The 24,376-nt window shown below is 46.4% G+C and overlaps 1 protein-coding gene across 6 annotated transcripts in view; it reads left to right on the top strand.

The window, feature by feature from the left end:
- SRGAP3 (SLIT-ROBO Rho GTPase activating protein 3) overlaps positions 1–24,376 on the top strand; it is a 210,931-nt gene that overhangs the window by 126,651 nt on the left and 59,904 nt on the right. For all 6 annotated transcript variants that reach the window (XM_090023057.1, XM_090023059.1, XM_090023058.1 and 3 more), the window contains exon 4: positions 14,606–14,668. In XM_090023057.1, coding sequence (XP_089879183.1) covers positions 14,606–14,668 — 63 coding nt within the window. The remainder of the gene's footprint in view (positions 1–14,605; positions 14,669–24,376) is intronic.

A 24,376-nucleotide genomic window follows, 5' to 3' on the forward strand; every position in this document is an offset into this window, starting at 1 on the left:
CTACCCTACCTTGAAATTGAACATCTGTCCCTCTTCTTGCCCTACCCTACCCTGAAATATAGAAGAGTTGTCCCATATTTGGATAAGGCTCAATAGAAGCAGTTGACATTTTACTTTAAAAAATGTCCCCTCTCCCCAGTTGTTGACATGAATGATGAGGCCACCTTTGGGCTTTTTCCTTTCCTCCACTAAATCTTTGGATGACGTATCTCATATTACGTTAGAGTAGGTGACTTGAACAAAGGCCTAAACCTGATGTTAAAAATATTTCTTTACAATAAATCAAATTTTGACCAGGCCAAGGTGATAAAATAGTTCATAGACTCAGCAGCGTTATGTTTCTTGCATTTCTTCTTCTGTTACTATCCCCCCCATTTTAACTGTCTGGCAAAAGTGCTTATTCTGCAAAGAAGTTGCTCCTTTCCCTCGACTTCTGATTTTTTTGCAGCAGAGGCAAAGAACGGTGACTCCATCAGCAACCTGCCAAAGCCAGCACCTGCTTTGAATCAGGAGGAGACTGTACAACTGAGTTGTGGGGATCTGTGATTTCACTCACATTTGTCCCTCAAGTTTAAATCCTAGTAGGGCTTGCATGTCCTTGAAATAGTGATCAACGGAAAAGGCTTATTTTGTGTCATGGTTTGCCATTAACGTATATAGGGAGGCTGATACTTTTGGGGAGAAGCCAGCTATGCTTTTAACTCCTAGTGTGCCACTGCAGACATGGTTTAGGACCATGGTTTAGGATCACGATGAACAGGGCTTTGGTGAGGAGGCTAAGGCACGTGTGTAAACAGGAATGTCCCAGAAATTAGAACTGGAAAAGAGATCTTAGTTCACCTAACCCATTCCTTCAGCCAATGCCAGCATGCTTTCTCTAGACCATATTTTCCAGTGTTTGGTCCAGTGTGGTTTTGAATATGTCTCTTGATGGCATTTCCATCACATAACCTGAGGGTGGCCATGCTATCAATGAGTGTTGTGCATCTAGGCCAGCACTGGAATAGTTAAAAGCATCCCTAATTATTGTTCAGCTGTTCAATTTGCCTGTAGATTGCTCTTTGATGGTAAATTAGAGTAACATTTGTTTCAGAGATGTCAGTTTTAATTCCCCCATCTAGCATTTGTTAATGGATTGTGACATGCTATGGGTGCGTAGAGAAACTGGAAGGTTTGCTGAATTCTCCAATTACAAACGTAGGGAGTGCTGTCTTTATAGAAATAAAAATGATTGCAGTAAAGGAAGGGACACACAACGGGTGAGCTATAAGTACATGCATAATTGATATGTGTTTGAGCAGTGCAGTGGTAATTTTGCCAACAAAAGTCCTAAGGTGATGAGCTATTCCACTTCCAGCTGGCTTCAGTGGGTGTTCTTAGCACCAGCCAGGATGAGCAATCAGTAAATTGGGGCTTTACATTTTGTTCCTCTCCATGGAAGTGGTTTGCCCTGTCAGTGACCTCGAGCACACGGTCTCCTCAGCTCATCCTAGTTTTCTGTCATTCATCTAGTAGACATTTTTCATTGTGGCCAGCCCAAAAGAAAATGCAGTGGCTTATCCAAATCTAAGGCAAATGGGAAGACTTTCCCTTATAGTCTGGTGGGGAATGAATTTAAATGGTTTAGTTAGCAGGATTTAATTCAGTTCAACAAAGGGTTTATCTAGTCTTGCTCCTGTTGAGGCCAGGACAAAGGCTGACGTTGGTGTTGACAGGAGCCTGGGCAGGCCTAAAATGACTGTCAGAGTAAGGGAAGGAGGAGGCATTAGTTTCCATTATTTCTGAACTGCAAGCAAGTTTGGTTGTTGAATTTTAGCTTTTGGTTTGGGTTAATTTTTACTTGTTTGGGACCTGTTCAGTCTTCCCACCTCAGGATGAGGGAAGAGCAGGATTGGTGTAGTATCCAATACAGTCTCATATCAGAGGAATATATTGTGCTGTTAAATGGAGATAGACTCATTGCTCGAGGCCTCATCCGTCATTGCCTTCTAATTGTCAGTTCCTTCAAGCTAATTTCTGTTCTAATTCTCTGAACATCACAATCTCCATAACAAGATTGCTGTCATTGATTCTTACTGCTCGGGTTGTTCTGGTGCTACTGAAATCTTAGCTAAGCTACAACCCATAGATATGATTGCAACTCATGTAGACTTGCTGAGCTAGTTTTAAAGTAGCTGACTGGGGTACCAATAGTAGTATAGCTTGTGGCCGCATGGGGTTCAATACGAGTTGCAACACACTGGTTAAATACCTGAGCACTTAGCGCTAGCTGAGCTCTGTGCTGCCATGGTTACACTGGTACAGACACCTGAGCAAGGTCATTTAAAGATTGCTTGGATGTGTCCACCTAGGCAGTACTCACACTTTGGTGTACAGCTTACCCCAAGCCTTAATGAGGAGCCATCACTTCTCCTAAAGCTGTGAAGTTCAGTCCCTTTTTTAATATTGGTAGAGGTAGAGGTCGTCTGATCTCTCAACACCTGGTATTGCAGTAACCATCACCCTAATCCTTGACGTTGGGAGCATGTATTTCTGTCTGGCCTGCTTTGTCCTGGTTGCCCGCTCCTGGGAACACTTCTTTTTTGACTGAATTAACCCAACAGCCCTATTAGCCTGAAATGTAGGTATGGCATGATCCTGCTGAGGAAGGCACAGTTTGAAACCGGTGCCTTCCTCAAACTGTAATCCCATCCTTGGTCTTCATTATTTATTTTACAGGGAGTTATGGGAGGGAGAAGAATCCAGATGCAGGCTGTTTCCCTCTGGGACCTGAGTTATAGTGTGGCTTGTATAAAGCTGCTTAGTCCTCAGCTAGGACCAGTCTTCCAGAGACAAAGATGATATAGCACCTTGGCTTTTGATGAGGCTTGATGGGGCGGAAAATGAGAGATTTTCTACAGCTGGGATCTGAACCCCCTTGTTACTGTTTAGCACAGTACCAAGACAGGCCTCTAAAGCTGATCCTGACATGGGTGTAAGTCAGTGTACCTCCACTGAAATCAGTGGAACTACCATGATTGTACCTCAATTTACATCAGCTGGCTGTTTGTCTTAACATGTCTGGACAGGGGAAGGGGCTCTCTTTCTCTCTGGTTTTAAGGGAGCAAGAAGCAACTGCATATCAAAAATACTTCTCTTGAGCAGGGGCTGTAGTTTTAGGAATGCCGTTCTACGACACTGGCCAAACACTATCATTTACAAGAAGGAAGGAAAGCTGGAAAAAGTTGAAAAGAGTAAAATAAACAAAAAGGAAGATCTAGGCAGTATGAAAGGACTCAGAAAAACTAGCTGATGCAACAAATGAAATTGGTAGCAGTTACAGAAAGAGAAATTGAAATATATGTGGGGATTAAGGTCCAAAAAATGACAAAGGATAGGAATTACATATAGAAGCTAAACACATACACATATATGTACAAATTCTTGTTCCTTATCATATACATGTATAGAAATTTAGAGTTCTGCACTGCACCTTCCTATCCTGGTTTATATATAAACCATACGGGTTTTTGGGGGGAGGTATGTTATTCTTCCACGCCTGCAAAGTATTCTGCATGCCTCTTGTGTTGTATAATTATTATATTTCACTAATCTCCTGGAAATAGATGGAGCAATTTTGCTCAGGCTTTCCAGAAAAGTTCATTTTGAGTCAGATGCCAATTATAGAACATTTCAACTCAAACAGTTAGTCACTGAAACACCAGGGGTTGATATGGAAAGTATTAGACAATCTTATTGGGCACCTCATCATACAGTATGTTGGGCCAGAGGTGGAGAATGCTGAAGTATTTTTAATGATCTGTCAGTTTTCTGGTAGTAATTCTGGGAAGAGGAATTGGCTCTTTTATGGGAATCCACGCATCAGTAAGCAGAGTTTGTTGTGTGCTGTTCTGCGATGGAAGCACCATTCTTGTTTGTTTTTCGTCCTCTGATTTGTTGGCATCAAATAACTTTGCATCATTACACTGTGACATGGGCATCAATAGTTAATGAGGTATAGTCATGTGAGATGGTGTGAGATGGATTCACTTTTTGGGAGGGGAAAGAGTTGCAAGCCCAATGTGCTGGATGTGTAAGAAAGTATAATCAGCAAGACGGCTCTGTCTCTAGTAGGTGGCACTGAATGCCTCCCATGTTGATGTGAAGTGAGGAGGGATCACTCAGATCAGTGGTAATATCATGTTCCCTAGTATTATGGTGAACGGTGTAGAGCTGGGAGTTAGGATTTGGGGAACTCTTCAGAGTTGGAAATTCATCCTTGTGTAAAGGAATAAAAATAGGTTTGTGCACCACTTCTATATATCCTGGTGGTTTAGGTAGGACTTAACCAAGACTTGCATCGACCCATTGTGGAGGACTGCTCTAGGACGGTGGAAGTGGGTTCCAACCTGAATACCTGAGGGTCGAAGCTAATGGTTTCTAGGGTTCATTTAGAGACGGATCCAGTCTGCAGAATTTGTGTCTCTATTTCCAACATACCAGAAGTCATGGCTATTTGAAGCTTTGGTTCTGATTAATATAAATGCAAGAACAACTTGTAAAACTGGATCCAGGTCTGGGCTTGGGTTTGAGGACCAGCAAAACTCAATGTTTTGGGACCTTTAGGTTGAAGGACATCTTTTGATTTATTTCTTATCTTTCTGGCCTTTCCGGAGGTGAAAGAAAGATCACATTCCTTCTGCCTGAAGATGTGGGAGGCTGAATGAACGATTTGTCCTATCCCCTGAACTCGTGTGTTTAAGCCAGACCCCTGCAAACTGCAACCATTGTTTCCTACAGCTGTAATTAAACCCCTGTCTTTGAATTTTGTCCCAGCAATTAAATGAACCGTGCATCTTTCTTCTCACAATGATGCTTTAGAATTTGGTGTTGAACATAGTGCTACAACCCTGCCTGCCCATTACAGTGCCTCTCAGTCCAGTCCCTAACACGCCACCTCTTGTTTCTGTGATCTTAAAATCCAAAGACATGGCTTGTGTTATTATCTCCATAGGTGTAGCTTGCTGCAGTCTTGAGACCCAAGACTAAGGCTTTAGTTACTGTAAGCCTGGGTAATGTTATACTGATGACTTCTATAGTGAAGGAAAAGCCCAAAGGGATCTTAAATGTGTCTCAGGGTTTTTATAAAAAGACCCAGTAATGATATCATTTTGGTTGTTTAAAGTTACAATGACAATAGGCAATTGTCCTCTAATGGGTGCAGTTTCTTGTTACATAAAACCTGTCAATCCTCCAAAGCACGGTAGTAAATTTTTCTAGAAAATGTTTTACAGTCAGTCACATTGTGTATTGGACAGTGGGCTGTGCGTGCAGGCTCTAACAGTGGCACGGATACTTTCAAGAAAAATACTTTGCATATGCCTCTTGGGCATTTCTCATACCTTTGGAAAGTAGCCTCTGATTCTTAGGGGTCATCAGTTTTAGGCTCCTGTATGAGATCTGAATTTTTTATTGTTGCTGTTTTAATTTTTCCCTGTTGCTGTTTTTCTCTGTGGACACCTGAGATAATTTCCCATGAGAAAAGCATTTCTGAGCACTGGCAATGTCTGATCAAAACCAATCCAAAACAAAGGAACTCTTTATAAGGTCGATGCTCCTTTCAAAAACTTGGAGGTATAGTATGACTTGAAACAATGTCAGTGTTCCTGTTCAGAAGTGCCTGCGTTTCAGTGGCATTGGCATATAAGCATATATATGACTTCAGGGTCTGGTTTTGTATAAATACATAGGTTTTCAGCAAAGGCTGGTTATCAAAGGGTTGGGTGCAAGTCACAGAATTGTAGGAATTAAAGATGGAAAACCCATTTTAGGAACCAGGTCCATCACTTGCTGGTTTGTCTTCTCTGTGCATCACTGTCCTGGCTGGTCTTCTGCAATCACCAGGGTCTCTTTACATGAACCTTTTGGAGCTGCACTTTGTTCAGGGATTCTTTCATGATCTGCTTGGCCTAGAGATAGGGCAAAAGCTTCCCAGGCCCCTGTGTGGAGAATGCAAAATGCAAGGGAAGAGCATGGCCTCTGCGGCATCGTCTCTCTTTCCACTGTGCAGTCTGTTGAGCCAGCCGGGCAGAGTTCTTGGGGCAGTGCAGGGGCACGGGGTGTGGGCTTAGGGATCCCTGGCCTCCTGCATTTCTTGAAATTTGAGATTTACCCCCTCGCTGTTCCTTGAGAGAGGCACATCCCACCAGTGAGGGGGTGAGGGGGAGAAGAGGAAGGAGGCTTGGCTAGGGGAATCTCCCTGGGGCTCCAGTCCCCCGAGCTTTGTCTCAGGTAGATTGTCCGGGCCAGTATTAGTATTACTGACAGGTAGGCAATAAACTGAGGTGCAGAGAGCTGTTATTGCAGATGATCTTATTTGATCTCCTGTCTCATCAAATCTGTGTCCCCACTTCAGCCTCACAACACATTCTTTTGACAGGAGCAAATTATTGCTCCTGTCTGATGTTTGGGGTGGGGGGGGACGTGGTAACGCAGCAGGAAAGGTTTTTTGCTCCCGTTTTCACCTTCAGTGCAAGGCCTGGGAATAGGCTTGCCATTTCTTCCATTAGCATATCCTCCAGAAAAACAAACCTGTGGGCTGCAGTGTCTGAAATAACAGTGCTGCATTATTCTCCAACCTGGGATTTAATTATTTGCCATGACAGAGATGTGAATTTGATTATGTCCCGTACTGCAATGTTCTGGACAGAGACCTAATGAGGAAGTGTTGTCCGCATACAAGGAAGTTTCTTTTTATTTTTTATTTTTATTATTATTATTTTTTAACAGTCGGTCTTTGTGTTGTCAAGGGGCTGAACTGCTGCTCTCTATTGCTGTTTTCTCCCCGCAGCAGCAGCAATTTTAATAAGGGCTCCTAAACTGTACCCATTGCTATCACGCCAAGTAACTGCTTTTTAATAGGAATGGAAGGCATAAAGCAGGCAGCTAAATTAGAGGTTGGATTTTTGCAGATGGTGCTGGCGAATTGGAATGCACCACATGACATTTTGACTTTGTCTCCCGTAAATTTAAAAAAAAAAAAATATATATATATATATATATATTTTTTTTTTTGGCAATGTTTCTGTTTAGAACAGAGAGGACAAACTCTGACGAGGTCTGGGAATCTGTCAGCTTCTCTTGTACCTGCGTCTGGGAAAGGATCCAACAGCACGAAGAACTACGCTGTCATCTTTGAGAACAGCTGCCCCCCGATCCTGTTTGCCAGGCGCACCCTGGCTCTGGGGATTCTCCACGTGGTGCCGTGTAGAGCGAGCCATGCTCCCCAGGTGGAAATGGATGAAGAGAGGATTAAGAGAACACCATTTAAATTAAAATAGCCACTAACAGTAATTGCTGGGATCCAGAAAATGTCAAGGTAGTGTGCCAGTTGGGGTTCAGATGTGATGCACACCTGAAGCTCTGAGGACTTCAGTGCAATTTGTGGGGAAGCAGCATTTCAGAAGATCAAGCCCCTTACATTTAGCTGGATTTAAGAGCCTAATTTAGGCAACCTGGTTGGACAGTTGCGGCCTCCTGTTTTACCCACAGTCACGCGGGAAGTCTGAGGCAGAGGCGAGGACTGAATCTAGTGTGGGCTTATCCAACATGCGGCCCGTGGGCCGCTATGCGGCCCGCCAAGCTGTTTTCTCTGGCCTGAGGTCCCTCGCTCGGGACAGGCAAGGAGTCCTGGCGCCTGCTCTGCGCTCCACGGCGGTGGTGGGGCAGCGGTGAGGCGGGCAGGGCCGGCCCGCGGGCCCCAGCCGGCGGTGAGGGGAGGGGAGCTGCTTACCCCCACGGGGCTGGGCTCGTCACGTGAGCCGGGTCCCGCTGCCTGCACCGGTCAGTCCTGAGCGGCACACGGCTCCGCCCCCACTTCTGCTGGCCAGTGCCAACCTGGCCGGCCTCCTCCCGTTCCCAGCAGCACGTGGGAAGCCGGCTTCAGCTGTGTGCTGCTTTTCCTGGCCAGTGCCGACCCGGCTGGGCCCATCCCATCCAGGGCAGCATGTGGCTGAAGCCGGCTTCCCACGTGCTGCTGGGGACACCCGGCTGGGTCGGCGCTGGCCAGCAGAAGCAGCGGTGAAGCCTCCTGCCTTTTGGGACCAGCTGGCGCAGGTAGGGGGAAAGCGCAGCAGCACGTGGGGAAGCCACTGCTCGATAGGGGATGGGATGGGCTGGCCGGCTGCACCAGGGAGGGAAAGCTGTGGCTGAGCCCCCTGCAGCTGTGCTGTATGCTCGTTTATGACAACAATATGCTGGTCGTAAACAAGCATGGTTCATGCTCAGGAATAGGGCATGAACCATCTGGGCTGCAACATAAATTTGGAGCAGGTAAAAATCTTTGTAAAAATACTGTCCAGTGTTTGGATTGTGTTTGCTTCTGTCTCTCTTTGTGTGGGATTGGGGGTTCATCTCGTTACTGCTTGTTAAAGAGGTGTTACTAGCAAGTTATTAATTCAATAAAAGTAAATCTTCTTGGAGATTATTCTCAAAAATGCCCGTATTTTGTTGCTTGGATTAGTTGCCACTCTGGCTGGTATCTTGTCCACATTTGATCTCTCGACTTGCTTTATGCTTCTTTCATTCGTTGAGAAGTGAGTAGAAGCGAAAGCATTTATTTTTGTCAAGTGTCTGGTATTATTTCATTCTTGCTTCTATGTTGTTTTTATTTTGGGTTTTAAACCACATTTCCAGACCCATTTCATTGTCACTTCCTGCAACTTCATGGGTGTCAAAGGTCACGTGACATCACTTCCTAATGTGATACCACATCTTGGGAGGTCTTTGAATATGGCTCGCCGGCCCACTGGGTGATAAAAAGTTTGTGATCTGGCCCCACATTCAAAAAGGTTGGACGCCCCTGCTCTAGAGCCTTTTCCACAAGCCCATCTTCTCCCATGTAATTTGGGACTGGGTTAGTCCTGGGGTTTTGGTTTGGCTCGCGTGGAGGAGAGGTCAGCTCTGAAGTTCAGCTCAGCGTCTGAACTCCCTGAGGGTCAGAGAGGGTTTGGGTCTGTTTGGGCCGGTAATTAGCATGGTAAAAGGTGAATAACTGAAATACTGGATGGCACTGTTGTGTGCATGTGAATTAAATGAAGCTGTTTGTTACCTTGTTCAGCTAATGGCAGGTTACTGCTAAGATTTTCAAGAGTGGTTGGAAATGGCGATTGCCTCAGTTTTTGAGGGCCCAGCTTGAAACGCCTCAAGAAGCCTGAGTTTTGGAAGGCAGGAATTACCTGGCATTTTCTGAAGATCTGCCCTTTCGAGGGCACGTCAACCTGGACACACAACAGTGGGCACCACAAAGCACTAGCCACTTGAAAATCTTATCTTGTGTAAAACTTCTGATCTTCTTTCAGAGGGAAATGCCACGCTGTTAATGGAAGGAGCTCTTGTTCAGCAGCTTTTCTCCTGCACCTTCCATAAGAAACTCTAATTTCTAATAATTTAAGCTTAAACTTTAGATATAGGCAGGCTACCCAGTCAACTTTTAATTAGAGCCCACTTGTCTGATGTGGGTATCTTTGGTTAAAGCCACCCAACCAGTCAACCTTTGGGATATTACTTAAGCTGACTGAATGCATAAAAATATATGAGGCTGTCTGAGGAAATCTGAAAGTAATTGCTGTCATTTTGGGGGGTCTATACTTACTTTAAACCTGTCTTCAAATTATAATGAGTACTTCAAGTCTGAGAAGAGTCCACAAAGAGATTTGGGGTATAATTACAAGGAAAGCAGGAAGGCAATGCATGCACATCTGCAGCAACATCCAACCACTGGATTTATGAATAGGAATTGACTTGGTTTGCAGCCAATCATAAGTGATTAGCAGTTCCCTAAGAAATGGGCTCTCCTGTGAAATATCACATTTGTGTTGTGGGAACTAGGAGATTAGATCATGATTAAAATTTGCATCTTGTTGCCTGGCAGAGGACAAAAATAGATTAAATGATTTCAGCAGTAAGGAAGGAAAAGATGCCAAGGAAAAATACCCACAAAACTTTAAATCCATAACGGACTGTCTTCCCTAAGCACTCTAATGCCTTTCTAGTGATGCAGTGAAAACAGAAACCTTGATTATCTGTAGAGGTAGTTACTTCTGTATTGGTATGTGTCTTGGAGAAGTATTTTGACTCCTTCCCAATGAGATATTGGCCTACTCAGAAGGAGATGGTGAAGGGTAAGGAGGAGGATGTGGAAAATGGGGCAGTGGTAGGATGGTGAATATGAACGGGCATGCACAATTGTAAATTGCTGCATCAGACATGAAAACACAACTTGAAGACTTTGACAACACAAATTGGGCGCCTTGACAATCCCAGAATATTGAAAGCCCTGGCAGATGAAATTGGCAATCTGGCAGCTGGGATTTTTAATAAATCTGTTGAATCTTGCCTACCACCATTCTGCAAAATATCAAACCTAGTACTTTTATACTGAGAGAAGGATATGATCTAGAAAACTACCAGTCTGTTGGTCTGTCCTTCAAAAGTGTGCAAGGCTTTTGAACAAATGCTGAAGGAAATGTAATTTTAGACATGGAGGTAAAAGGAAAATGGAAAGTAAGGCAAATTGGCAGTCCCAGAAGTCTTACTTTTGAAAGCTGATTTTTCTGGACAAAGAAAATGTGATAGATATAATCTATTTAGACTTTAGCAAAATATTTGATACAGTGCCATATGGGAAGTTATTTGTTAAGCTGGAGAAGATGAGAATGAACCTAGGAGTTTAGGTAGGGTAAGGATCTGACTAAAGAAGCTGTGCAGAAATAAGATGTAAGGCACTTATTAGTGGAGTTTTTCAAGGATTGTTCTTGTAACCAATCTTCTGTCATATTTTTAATAATAATTTTGGCACAAAATGCAGAACAGGCTGGTGGTATTTGCTGTGATGAGAGAGCTGGTCAATATGGGGTGTGGGGGGGAGAGTTGGAATATCTTACAGGTAGAATTGGATGAGAGCTGGAGTAATAAAAAAAAGAAAAGAAATGCACCTAGGGATTAATACGTAGAGCGATATAATGGGAATTTCTCAGATGGAAGAACTGAAGAGGAGAAGGGCTCAAAAGTATTAATGGACACTGGATGACGAAGCCACCAGTGAGGTCTGAGTGTGAGAAGGCAAATGTGATCCCATATTGCATCAGGCTTAAGATGGAGCTTGCTAATGGATAAGGGATAATATGGTGCAGTAGCCTTTGGTAGCAAGAGCCCTGGCTCTGGCTCAGAAGGTCCTCTTCCAGTCCTGTAGTCCTTGAGAAGTAGGGACATTCAACTATAGGTGTAAGCTAAGCAGCTTGCATGGGATCATTAGTTGATTAGGGGACCTCCCAGAAACGCATGGAATTGGTACCCAGCAGGTGGTGCCTGGGAGCCTGCATATTGCAGGCTCAATTGATCCCAAAACAAAACTTTTGCAGGTGGTTTGAGAGGCTTCTCTCTGTAGTTTCAGTGGTTTTCAATATCCTTTGACACAGCATTGCTACACTGTAGATACTGCATTCTCCCTAGGGTTGGCTTCCTTTTGGTCATAGATTAAATAATCTGTGTATCGTAAAGGGTATGCGGCAGTCACAACTGATATATTGGCATTTGTTCATCTGCATTAACATGCCACCAATTCCAGAGAGAATGCAGCAGTGATTTACCCATGGACAGCAAAGCTGCATAAATGAGGAATTTAGTGTAGCCAGCTGCAGCTTTGAGAATATTTCTGAGACGTGCGAGATAAATCCAAAATAGAAAATACTGTTCCATCCACCCAGCAGACCCCACCACCCTTCTACCTGCCGTGATAATGGGGAAAATATTAGATCCAAAGAGCTCATGATTAGTGGAGTGAGTGCTATTAGTGAAAGAATGTTTTTTGTAGCAACAGGTTCCTGATCTGCATGCTTTCAGTGGGAGGCAATTGCATCTAGGGCTTATTCCTGTATGGTGCTGAGTGCCTCTCACTGGTTCTTGCATACCTTCATCTCCTGTGAAGCTTAATGGGTGTTGAGAACGCTCAGAACTTTTCAGGGCCAGATCTTTTTCTCTTTCATTATTCAGACATTTTCTAGCATGCTCCTCACCAGGGTGTCTGAACTCCGGTTTGAATGATACAGGGGCAAAGGTAAGTCTAAAATTAGACATGCAGTAAGTGAGAGGTACATCGTGGTACCATGGGTGTGACAGCACTGAAGTATTGTTGCTCCAGTGTATATTCATGGCTTTTGGGTGAATAGGGATATTCTTAAATAAATAGAAATAAGAGTCCAGGTTCAGTTTTTGACCTGCCAAGTGCCATTATCCTAGGTAGTGTGAAAGCAGAGAACATCTGTATTTTGGTTTTAGGGTTTATAAATGAGAAAAACAGAGCCCAGATGTGGATTGGCAGCCCAGTGGATGGTGTCACTTCAGTTTCTAAAGCAGGAAGAGTATTAGACAGGATTTGTAGAAAAGTTGTAAATAAGGCCCCTGAGGCATCCCCCAGGCCGCAGGGCAATTCCAGTTCTAAAATAATATCCCAAATTAAAATTTACAGTTTTTGGGTGTCGGAACATAGCAATGAATGGAGCCGGGAGAGGGCAAATCTAGGAAGGAGCAAAATGTATTTAAAAAGACATTCCCAGAAACCAGTTGTGCTGCCAGAATTCACTTGCTCCGTTGTAAGCTGAGAAAAGGAAAGAGAGAATACTGCAAGCATGAAAGCAATGTGAAAAATGCAGCGAGATATCAGTGGCATTAAGAAGTTGCTGCATTCTTGTTCTCTGTGGGATGGGTGTGAATGCATCTGTTAGGGATTTACCAGGATTCACTTGGATGCAAGCGACGGCAGGGTTTGGAACAAATGTATCTTATTACACAATGCTTCAGGGCTTGGCGTGGCTAGGTAAAAGAAGAAAAATAGATCATCTTCCCTTCTTCCCTCCCAATCTTAGTCACTTGAGTGCCTTTTTTATGCTGTCCCTTTCTTTGTGAAATGTTGTCCCTGCCCAGCTACCAAACTGCCCCACTATTCTCATTTGATACTTTCCCAAAGGTTCACTGCCTCCATGATGTCCGCGATCAGTAAGTCAGTAAAAGCCATCAACCTCACTAATGCTAGTAGGAAGAGGGTAATGTTATAGCCTCCATCCTCCCCCATCATCTGCCTAATCTTATTCTGCTGTCTGTTGTGTAAAATTTGAGCTTCTCCCTATTGCTTTTGTGGTCCCTGTGGTCATCTCGGCCCATCTGTGATATAGTATGTATTTTTTATGTGGGGCCTGGCCTAACACGATCTTGCTCTCTGCAGTATAACTACCAGTGTTTGTGCTCTGGGTGGCAGGGGTGGGCTGGCTGCGGTGGCAGGAGCTGCCTTTCTTGTGCCCCAGTCACTCACCCCTGATTGCGGGGCCGGTTGCCCACCCCTCATTATGCTACTGCTGGATCTCGGTTGGATTCCTTAGGTGACGCTGCGGTAAGACAAGTAATAATTATAAGGATGGTGGTGTTGCAGTTAGCGGTAGATGTTGGATCCAGTGGGAGAAGTCTGCATGTGACTTGTTTTACGTGAGGAGGCCATTGCGCGTTGGCAACTGTGAGGATCTTGGCGGAGAAGAAACCTGTGTCCAGGGCAATGAGATCCAAGATGCCTGGGGTTACTCGTCCACTGCAGCCTTCATCTGCCTTTGCAGCCGTTGAGAAGTATGCCTTCTTCATCTTCCTGCTCCACTGTTGGGGTCTTTGTTATGTTGGCCTGCTCTTTGTCTGATACCTCCTCTTTGATCATGGGCGACCAGGAGTATAAGACTTCTGACAGTGTTGCTTTTGGGGTCACTGGTACATGCAAGCCTCTCCACCCCATCAAGGTGGCAATTCATGGAAGGGAGTGCAGTTAGTAAATACAGCCAGCAAGGCTTTGAGAGAGCAAGATGAAAAGAGAGTTTGCTCCGTGAGAGGAAATAATCATCCCATAACCTCTTAGTTATGCTGAAGCTGTATGAATAACCTAACAGAACTTCTTGGCATTCAGTGTGCTTATCTGACATTTTGCTTGATTTTGCTAGTGACGTGGTTGTGATGCTCACGCTGTTGCTCTACCACGTGGATGCTGACTGTTTGCCCTGCATTGTGGGCCATGGCTAGGAGCTAACCGCTGTGTTAAGCTTGGAAGGAGGGGGGCCTGTGCCGAAGAGCCTTGTGCCTTTCCTAATTTTGGATTGGATTGACTGCAAGAATTCTGCTTCCCTCTGGGAGATGAAGCCGAAAGCAATCTTGCCATGTACTGATAGCCCAAGGGGACCAATATGATGGCAGCCTATCAGTAGGCTCCCTACTCCTGGCCATGCACCCTGCTGCAGCTGTAATATGTAAGTCTCTGCGCTACTGAAGGATCCACCCTTGTCAGGTAATCGGGTGGTCAGCACGGTGGACTGTGCAGGTAGAATTTCCCAGCAGCAAAGCACAAAGCTTTCAGACCGCCCCTGACGCTCAGGGCTGAGGAAGGTGCTGTGTAATGGAAGCACGGGGCCTGGTGAGGTGGCCCATTTAATGTTTTCCTCCAAACTGTGCTGCCCTCTGTTAAGAAAAACCTGATTATGTTGAACAAAGCAGAATTGCAGCTTCCTTTTCATGTCTTTTTTTTTTTTTTTTGTTCCAGAGTAAGGAAATTGGCTTACAGATGCATGAAGAACTCTTGAAGGTCACCAATGAACTCTACACAGTAAGTAATATGCTGCTTCCCCTCATGTCTAACCGGTGTAACGAGGATTACAGTAATCAGGAACAAAGGCAATGTAATACATTATACACAGAACAAAATGTCAATTAAGTGTTACAATTACTTGTGGAGGATCCTTTTCCTATGTTACGATTACTGTCTTTTTTTCAATCCTTTTTAGTTATTACAGTTCTTTTATCTTTAACTGGGTTTGACTGGGGCAGAGAAGAATTTAGTAACCTTGTTCTACAATGGAGATCTTTCAGCTGCTATGGATTGAGGACCAGGCTATAGGTTACAATATCTGATTCTGTCACTCATGCAACAAAAGGTGTTTTGGACTAGATGCAGCATGACATTTACTCTCCTCCAAGGCTTTCGTCCTGCCTCCAGGCCTCATGTCCATGACCACTTCTAGATGTTGCCAGTGTCTGTTCTTTGGGCCAGCGGAGTTGCTCTGGAGTGGCACTGTTTAAGCTCAGTCCTAACTTGCCTGACCCTTTCCATGTGAGTTCTTTGGCCCGCCTGTGGTGTGTGCACAGCTGATGTGGCTGAATCTGACTGTCAGCAGGTGATTTTTTATTTTTTATTACTTTCCTCCCGATGATGTTCTTTTTCCTAATTAAATCCATTGCGGCAGTTCCCTCACTGCCAATGTCTTTTTGGTGCCAAATGAAATTGTGACCAGAGGCGCTGCTTTCCAAGTAGGCTTTCGTGGGAAGGTCAGCAAAAACCCTTGTATTGTTCCCGCTCTTCAGCCAGCAGGAGTTGGTTTATCATTTCCACTTGGGCTTAAGGATTGATGATGTTTTCTAGGAAGCAGTATTAAAGTTTGTCATGCTCAGGAAAATATAAGCAATCCTGCTGATCCCCTCAGCTCCTTTCTGTTTCCTGGTCATAAATTACTCCTCAGCAGTTTTATTCCGAAGCTGAATGATTGCTTTATACTATTCTTTTTATAAAGAGGACTCAATAATACAATTAATTCTTTTTCTTGGAAACTTCTACTAAAAATGTTCATTTTACAGGTTCATTTAACTGTAGCTGAATAATTTTGGAAACAGTGTGATAGATGCAAAGCAAACAAAACCAAGTGAGAACTGAGCAAACGTTAAACCCACCAACTGGATGAATCCATGCAAGGTGACAAAAGCAAGGGCTGGAACAGTCTGCCAGCGGAGGTGGTTCAAGCACCTACATTGAACACCTTCAAGAGTAAATTGGACGCTTGTCTTGCTGGGGTCCTATGACCCCAGCTGACTTCCTGCCCTTTGGGCAGGGGGCTGGACTCGATAATCTCTCGAGGTCCCTTCCAGCCCTGATGTCTATGAAATCTATGAAAGACATGAGGGACACAACACCGAATTCAGTCTGTCTGAGCTTCTCAAATGTGTTTGAGGTCTGAAATGAATGCAGCTCCTGAAAAGCATGGTGTGAAATCCTGGCCCTTGTGAAATCATAGAATCGTAGAAGTCAGGTCGGAAGGGACCTTGTAGATTTTCAAGTCCGACCCCCTGCCTGGGCAGGAGAAAAAACTGGGCTCAAATGACTCCAGCCAGGTAGGCATCAAGCCTCCTCTTAAAGATCCCCAGGGTAGGAGCCAGCACCACTTCCCTTGGAAGTTGGTTCCAGCTCCTAGCCACCCTGACAGTGAAGTAGTTCTTGTAGATGTCTGATCTAAACCTACTCTCCAATAATTTGTGGCTGTTATTCCTTGTCATGCCAGGGGGCGCTAGGGGAAACGAGGCCTCTCCCAAACCCTTCTGGTCCCCCCTAGTGAGTTTATAGACTGTCACCAGGTCCCCCCTCAGCCTTCTCTTGTGAAGGCTGAACAGGTTCAGGTCCCACAGTCTCTCATTGTAAGGTCTGCCCTGTTGTCCCCGGATCATGCGGGTGGCACTCCTCTGGACCCTCCTGAAGTGGGGCGCACAGAACTGGATGCAGTACTCCAGCTGTGGCCTGACTAGTGTCACATAGAGGGAGAGGATCACCTCCCTGGATCTACTTGAGATGCACCTGTGGATGCACGACAAGGTGTGGTTAGCCCTGCCAACCGTGACCTCGCGTTGTCGGCCCATGTTCATCTTGGAGTCAATAATGACTCCAAGATCCCTTTCTGCCTCCGTGCTCTCAAGAAGGGAGTTTCCCATCTTATAAGTGTGCTGCTGGTGACTACTGCCCAAGTGCAGCACCCTGCACTTGCCAGTATTGAAACGCATCCTGTTTTTGTTAGCCCACCCCTGTGACCTATCCAGGTCTCGCTGCAGTCTTTCCCTCCCTACTAGCATGCTCACCTCACCCCAAATTTTGGTATCATCAGCAAATTTAAACAGGTTGCTTTTCACCCCGTCGTCCAAATCGCTGATAAAGAAATTGAACAGCGCAGGCCCCATGACCGAGCCCTGGGGGACTCCGCCGCTCACTTCCCCCTAGGTCAAATGTAACTTGTCTACCACCACCCTCTGAGTGCAACCCTTCAGCCAATCTGCAGCCCATCTGACTGTGTAGGCATCAATGCCACAGTCGCCTAATTTTTTAATGAGGATGAGGTGGGAGACGGTGTCAAAGGCCTTGCTGAAGTCCAGAAAGACTGTGTCCATGGCAACACCTGCATCCAGTGCTCTTGTGACCTGATCATAAAAGGCAATCAGGTTGGTCTGACATGGCCTGCCCCTAATGAAACAGTGCTGATTGCCCTTGAGCATCATCCCTGAAGCTGGCCCATCGTAGATGTGCTCCTTGATGATCTTCTCAAAGAGTTTCCCTAGGATTGAGGTAAGACTGATGGGCCTATAGTTGCCCGGGTCCTCCCTCCTCCCTTTTTTAAAGATGGGGACCACGTTGGCTATCTTCCAATCATCTGGCATCTGGTCCGAGCACCATGAACGCTCGTAAAGCCGTGCCAAGGGCCCTGCAATAACCTGTGCTAGCTCCCTCAACACCCTGGGATGGAGAGCATCTGGACCCACCGATCTGAACACGTCCAGCCCCTCCAGAAGCTCTCTAACCTGATCCTCCCCAACCTGAGGTCTGGAACCGTTCCCCTTGAGTCTGTCTTGCATCATGGTGGGGAAGTCCCGGTCCCTGCACAAGAAAACGGAGGTGAAGAATTGGTTAAAGAGGTCTGCTTTCTCTTCTGGTGCAACCACCAGATTGCCCAGAGGATCGTGCAGGGGCCCCACATTTCCAGGTGCTTTCTTCATCCTCCCTATATATTTGAAAAAAGACTTTTTGTTATCTTTGATCTTGGATGCTAGTCCTAGCTCTATGTCCGCCTTAGCTTTCCTGACAGCCCTTCTACAGGCCTGAGCAGAGGAGGTATACGCCTCTTTGGAGATAGCACCCTCCTTCCACCGGTTGTACGCTGCCTTTTTCACAATCAGGCATTCCCGTACACCCTTGGTGAGCCAGGGGGGCTTTCAGGCACTCTTGCCCCGCTTGCTTCTTGTTGGGATGGTCACCCCTTGGCCTTGAGTATCATCTCCTTAAGGAACGACCACTCATCTTGGGCACTGAGTTCCCCTGCCCTCGAGAAGCCCAGCGCCTCTCCCACTAATCTCCTAAACTCATTGAAGCTGGCCCTCTTGAAGTCTAGGGCTACCGCCTTGCTGCAGGCCCTTGACACCCTGCGCTGGATGGTGAATTCCAGCAGGCGATGACCGCTATCACCCAGGTGGTCAAGGACCTGGAGGCCCCTTACCAGGTTGTTGCCTGTGGCCAGGTCCAGGTCCAACAGGGCATTTCCTTTGGTGGGACTGTGCACCTCCGGAATTAAGTGGAGGTCCTGTATCTCGGCCAGGAACCTCTTGGAACGGTCCGACCTGGCTGACTGCTCCTCCCAGCAGATGTCCGGGTAATTTAAATCACCCATGACAACTACATCCTTCGCCTTAAGTGCCTCTGCAAGCTGGCCCGAAAATTCCCGGTCCAGCTCCTCCCCTTGGTTGGGGGAGGGGGAGGGGGGTCTGTAGTAGACCCCACTGTTAGATCCCTCTCCCCACGGCCCCCTTATAGCTTGACCCAGAGCACTTCAGCTTGCCCCTCCTCTGACCCCATTCTGCTGGCAGAGGATGTGTATTGCTCCTTGACATAGGGCGCCACACCCCCACCTTTCCTTCCTTCTCTGTCCTCCCTGTAAAGCCTATAGCCCCTCATGCTAACTGCCCAGTCATGGGATGAATCCCACCACGTTTCTGTAAGCCCTATTATGTCTGGGTCTGAACTGGCTATTCTGAGGGCAAGTTCCTCCTGTTTATTCCCCATACTCCGAGCATTGGTATATAGGCATTTAAGGCCTTGCCTAGCTGCATGTACCACCCCCTGATTTGGGAGACTGTTTGGACCCCTGTTTCTTACCTGGGGACTCCTTGCATTTGTCACCTGTCTTGCTCGGGTGGTGTCTCCTTGTCTTCCTGTGGCCCCCTCCCCCGGCGATGCTAGTTTAAAGCTCGCCGCACAAGATCAGCCAACCTGGAAGAGAAGACACGCTTGCCTTTAGGAGAGAGGTGAAGCCCATCCCACACCAACAAGTCCCCCGCCCGAAAGCAGAGGTCGTTATCAAGGAACCCAAGGCCTGCCTGGCGGCACCAACTGCATAAGCACCGGTTGACCTCGCCAATGCAGGCCTCGTGTCACCGTCCCTGCCTACTCACCGGAAGAAGAGAGGAGAATACCACCTGCGCCCCTGCCTCCTTAAGCTTGTTCCCCAGAGCCTTTAAATCCTTCATAATGGGTTGCCCCTGGCCATGTCATTTGTCCCCACGTGGATGACAACCATGGGGTACTGGTCTGCAGGTCGGATGTAGGCCGGGATCCTCTCCGTGATGTCTCTAACCCGAGTCCCAGGCAGAGCTTCCATTGACTTCAGCAGATTTAGGATTTCACTGCAATCCCATTCTGGTCCTACATTCTGGCCAGTATGTGCTTAAGGGCTAGTTTAAAGCTAGTTTAAAGCTGAGGGCGAAGCATCCATGGAGAAGGTGCTGTTCCATGTTGCTTTGAATTAACCTCCCTGTTATACAATAATTAACCAGGAGGAGGCAGGCTTGTTTCACAAACTGTAATGAAACCTGGACAAGAGACCTGCCTCATTAAGGAACCTTCTCCCCAAAGAGATCATCCCAAATGGGTGGAGTTCCAGTTTGCACAAGCTCAGTTCAGGAACTGATTTTTCGTTGTCCCTTAAGTGAGCTGTAAAAACAGGTTTGATAGCAGTACACTTGTGGGATAACTCAGCATGGTGGATTTGCTCTGTGGCATGCTCTCATACCCCAAACTGATAGGGTGTTCTTACATCTGTTGCTCTAACTTGACATGAACCTAGGGATTGCCATTGAGAACAGGTTTTGGGATCAGATCACTTAAGCTCATGTTTGACTCTGGCTTTACTGGGACTTAGGCGCTGTGTTAATGCTAAGCCTCTATTTAAGTCCCTTGTGGAGTCAGTCTTATTAACAAGCTGTTTAGAAGACTGAAGCACTCTAGCTAATGGCAGCAAACAATACCATTTATGGACAGCAATGTTGGCAGTGGCCTTTATCTAGAACATGTTATTAATATTGGAAAACACAACTTGTGTTGTTAAATAACTAATGAACACTGGAACATATTTTTCCTCCCTCCATTGCAGCTAATTAACTTATTTGCAGAAAGATCCTAGGGACACAGCTGTGGCAGCTTTTCTTTATGACACAATAGCTTAAGACAGGGACAACATGACTTCGTTCCAAATGCCGTGGAGAAGGCGTGAGAAGACTGTAGATTGGAGAATAGATTGCTCTAGGTGGCCACCATCCACCATCCAAAACAAGAGAGCATTAAGGAAACTGTGGGACTTTTAAACCTTAGCTGATCTTTTTGTCTGGACTGCACAGCCTCAGATGAGAGATAGTGGGAAAAATTGCCTGTGCAGCAAACTTATAATAGCAGTGGTTTCAGCAATATGAACATTAGCAGTCTGGAAAGAATAATGCTATAAAGTGATGTTCATGTTAACTCTTATGCAGCATCGAAGGGAGTTTCATGTGTGGTCAGTCCTGGCTGGGAGCATTGATGTGAAAAGCCAGGTACTTTTCTAGCAATCCCTGGTTTTCTTCTTCTTGATTGGCTTCCTCTCAATAATCAGTCATCACTTCAGGTGGGGTAGAGGTACACTTTATGGATTAACTGACTGAGAGATGCATAGTCTTCTGTGAACCGCAGCTCACTTCATCTGTTGCTATCGGACAGTATCTGATGCTGTTTCAGGAGCACGTGAGAGTAAATTATGGTGAGGGAGAAAAAAGACCCTGCTTCAAGAAAATAGTTGTGGCAGTTAGCAAGCCTGATGGGGGAGGCTGGGCAGTGGGAGTTGGAGACTTCCTATGGTGCCCTTAAGTAATGCTTTTTAACCGGTGTGCCATGGCACACCAGCGTGCTTATGAAGAGCTCCTTGGTGTGCGATGAGAATTTTGGAATAATGCAGTGGTGGGCAAAATGCAGTCTGCTGGCCAGATGCATAGTTTCATAGTTTCATAGTTGGTAGGGTCGGAAGGGACCTGAGCAGATCACCAAGTCCGACCTCCTGCCATGGCAGGAAAGGGTACTGGGTCAAATGACCCTGGCCAGCTGTTCATCTAGCCTTCTTTTAAAGACCCCCAGGGTAGGAGCCAGCGCACTTCTCTTGGAAGTTGGTTCCAGACCCTAGCCGCCCTGACAGTGAAGTAGCACTTCCTAATGTTTAGCCTGAATCTACCCTCCACTAGTTTGTGTCCTTTGTTTCTAGTCGCTCCTGTAGTGCTTGCGGGAACAGGGACTCCCCCTGTGCCTGCTGGTCCCCCCTGACTAGTTTGTAACAGGCCACAAGATCCCCCCTCAGCCTTCTCTTGTGGAGGCTGAACAGGTTCAGGTCCCGTAGCCTCTCCTCGTAGGGCCTGCCCTGCTGCCCCCGATCATGCGAGTGGCCTCCTCTGGACCCTCTCCATGTTGTCCACATCCCTCCTGAAGTGCAGCACCCAGAACTGGACGCAGTACTCCAGCTGTGGCCTGACCGGTGCCGCATAGAGGGGGAGGATCACCTCCCTGGACCTGCTCGAGATGCATGTGTGGATGCACGACAAGGTGCGGTTGGCCTTCCTGACTGCATCCCCACACTGTCAGCCCATGTTCATCTTGGCATCAATGATGACTCCAAGATCCTTTTCGGCCTCTGCCCTGATAAGAAGGGAGTTCCCCAGCCTGTAGGTATGGTGCTGGCTCTTCCTCCCCAGGTGCAGCACCTTGCACTTGTCAGTGTTGAATCCCATCTTTCTTATCCGCCCACCCCTGTAACCTGTCTAGGTCTGATTGCAGCCTATTCCTCCCTTCTAGCATGCCCACATCCCCCCACATCTTGGTGTCATCAGCAAATTTGAACAGGGTGCTTTTTACCCCCTCATCCAAGTCACTGATGAAGATGTTGAACAGTGCGGGCCCGAGGACCGAGCCGTGGGGGACCCCACTGCCCACATCCCTCCAGGTCGAATAAGACCCATCCACCACCACTCTCTGGATGCAGTCCTCCAGCCAGTTGGTGACCCATCTGACTGTGTAGGTGTCGACACCACAATCTCCTAGCCTTTTTTATGAGAATGAGGTGAGGGAATGTGTTGAAGGCCTTCCTAAAGTCCAGAAAGACTACGTCCACCGCGACACCTGCATCTAAGGATTTGGTGACCTGGTCATAAAAGGTCACCAGGTTGGTCTGGCAAGACCTGCCCGTAATGAACCCATGTTGGTTGCCCCTGAGCATAGTCTCCCTTGCTGGCTCCTTGTGGACATGCGCCGGGATAATTCTCTCAGAGAGCTTTCCCCGGACCGAGGTAAGACTGATGGGGCTGTAGTTACCTGGGTCCTCTTTCCTCCCTTTTTTGAAGATGGGGACCACATTGGCCCTTTTCCAGTCATCTGGCACATTGTCCGAGCATCATGAGTGCTCGTAAAGCCGTGCCAGAGGTCCCGCAATAACATCCAACCCACTAGGTGATTTCATCTGGCCCTCTGGCAGGTGCCTGCCAATTCACTGTATCTGGCCTGGCCCTGGGCTGTCCCTGCTGTGCTTGTATGGGGCTGAGCCCCACTCAGTCCCATGGGGACAGTGCGTGCTGCACTCCCACCCTCGCTTGCAGGATGGTCCTGACCGGGATGGGATGGCAGGAGTGGGGAACCTGGGCCAGCAGGGGCACGGGGCCTGCTGGCTCCATCGCACGGGGCTTCCTGGGGCTTGCATGATGTTTCTGCGTTCTCCGCCCAAGCTGAGGTCAGTAGAAAGACTCCAGCGGGCGTTAGATGGGGGTCACCGTTGAGCGGCACAGCCTGTATTGATGAACAAACATAGTTAATAAATACTTGTTTGGAAAGTTGTTGATTGGGCACAGGTGTAACTAGGTTAAATGATTATGTCCCAGCCTCCTGACAAAACCCGGTGGTACTTACATTACAGCCCGGGCTGTCGTTTTATGGTTAAGCTCTTCTGTTACGGTAGTACAATGCAGTTGTGTTTGGGTTTCTCTTGGTGCAAGGAAAATCTGTCATGTGACTGTCACTTCTGGGCCAAAGTACAGGGCTCGTTTTATTTAGGTATTCCTCTGTGTGCCCCACAACAAGTAGGGGAGGACTGTGGGGTAGAGCGAGGAGGAAAGGCTGAGATAAAGCTCCCATGGCTTTTATTTTCCCTATGTTGTATAGCACAAAAGGTGTCTGCTTTGTGTGGATTCTGTGGTTTTGTCATTAGGAAGTTGCAGTTGCAAACGCATGTGGTCGAAATCCCTATTGAGTTATAGGCTTTGTGAAATAACACAGGGTCGAAAGGGGCTCAAGACTCTGCTTGCTACTCCTCCCATTCTTCTGGAATTATAAATCACAGAGACGGCACGTTTCTGGGAGACTTTGATAAGGCATTTGGAGCTCATTTAGAGGCTACGTTTACGCTTGGCTGGAAGAAAGGTCATATGTTTGAGCCTAACGTCTTCCAAGCTAAACACTCAAGGTTTTTTCTGACAACCGCAGCTGCGGAAAACTCTGTGTTTTGTTTGCTGGGGTTTGTGCAAAGTTGTTTTGTTTTTATTCTGTTTTTTTTTTTTTCCTTTTTGTGGTTTCGTGCTCCTTTGAGTGTGCTATTTTTTCCCCCCTCTGAAATGGTATTGTTCTTTGTAGCTACTGCCCCAAACCACAATTGGGTTCTTTTAATACTCAGCTTCAGAGCTGGCACTGGGAGACTAAATGATGTGTCCAAAGTTATACTGGAATCAATGGCAGAGCTAGGAATGGTGGCCTGAGACGAAATCCTGACTCTTTGGGAGTCGGTGCAAGTTCTTCTAACTCCAAGGTCCATGGGTGAATCCCAGGATCATCCTTTTCTCTGACGGTTTAGAAAACTTCTGTGGCTCTGATGATCGGTTGAAACTTAAAAAGACCTTTTGACCACTTTAACACTAAATTAAGAGGATATCAATTGAGCTGAACTCTTTTTTCCTTTAATTTTGTCAGGAGGCTCTGATTGCCAGCACTTGATTTACATCTTGTTCCAACAAAAGCTTCTCCTTCAGTTCATGTTCTTTCTGCCCACATTGAAGATGCCAGCCTTCTCCCTTTAACGTCATAGCATTTTTCTTGAAAAGAGTTGGTTGTATGGTAGAGTAGGATTTTAAAGGAGCGTTGGTGTTGTAGGAAAGGTTCAGTTTAAAGAGTTGGTTG

The sequence above is a fragment of the Crocodylus siamensis genome, chromosome 11 (genome assembly GCF_052110815.1).
Source record: "Crocodylus siamensis isolate JL-2025a chromosome 11, ASM5211081v1, whole genome shotgun sequence".
NCBI lineage: Eukaryota > Metazoa > Chordata > Crocodylia > Crocodylidae > Crocodylus > Crocodylus siamensis.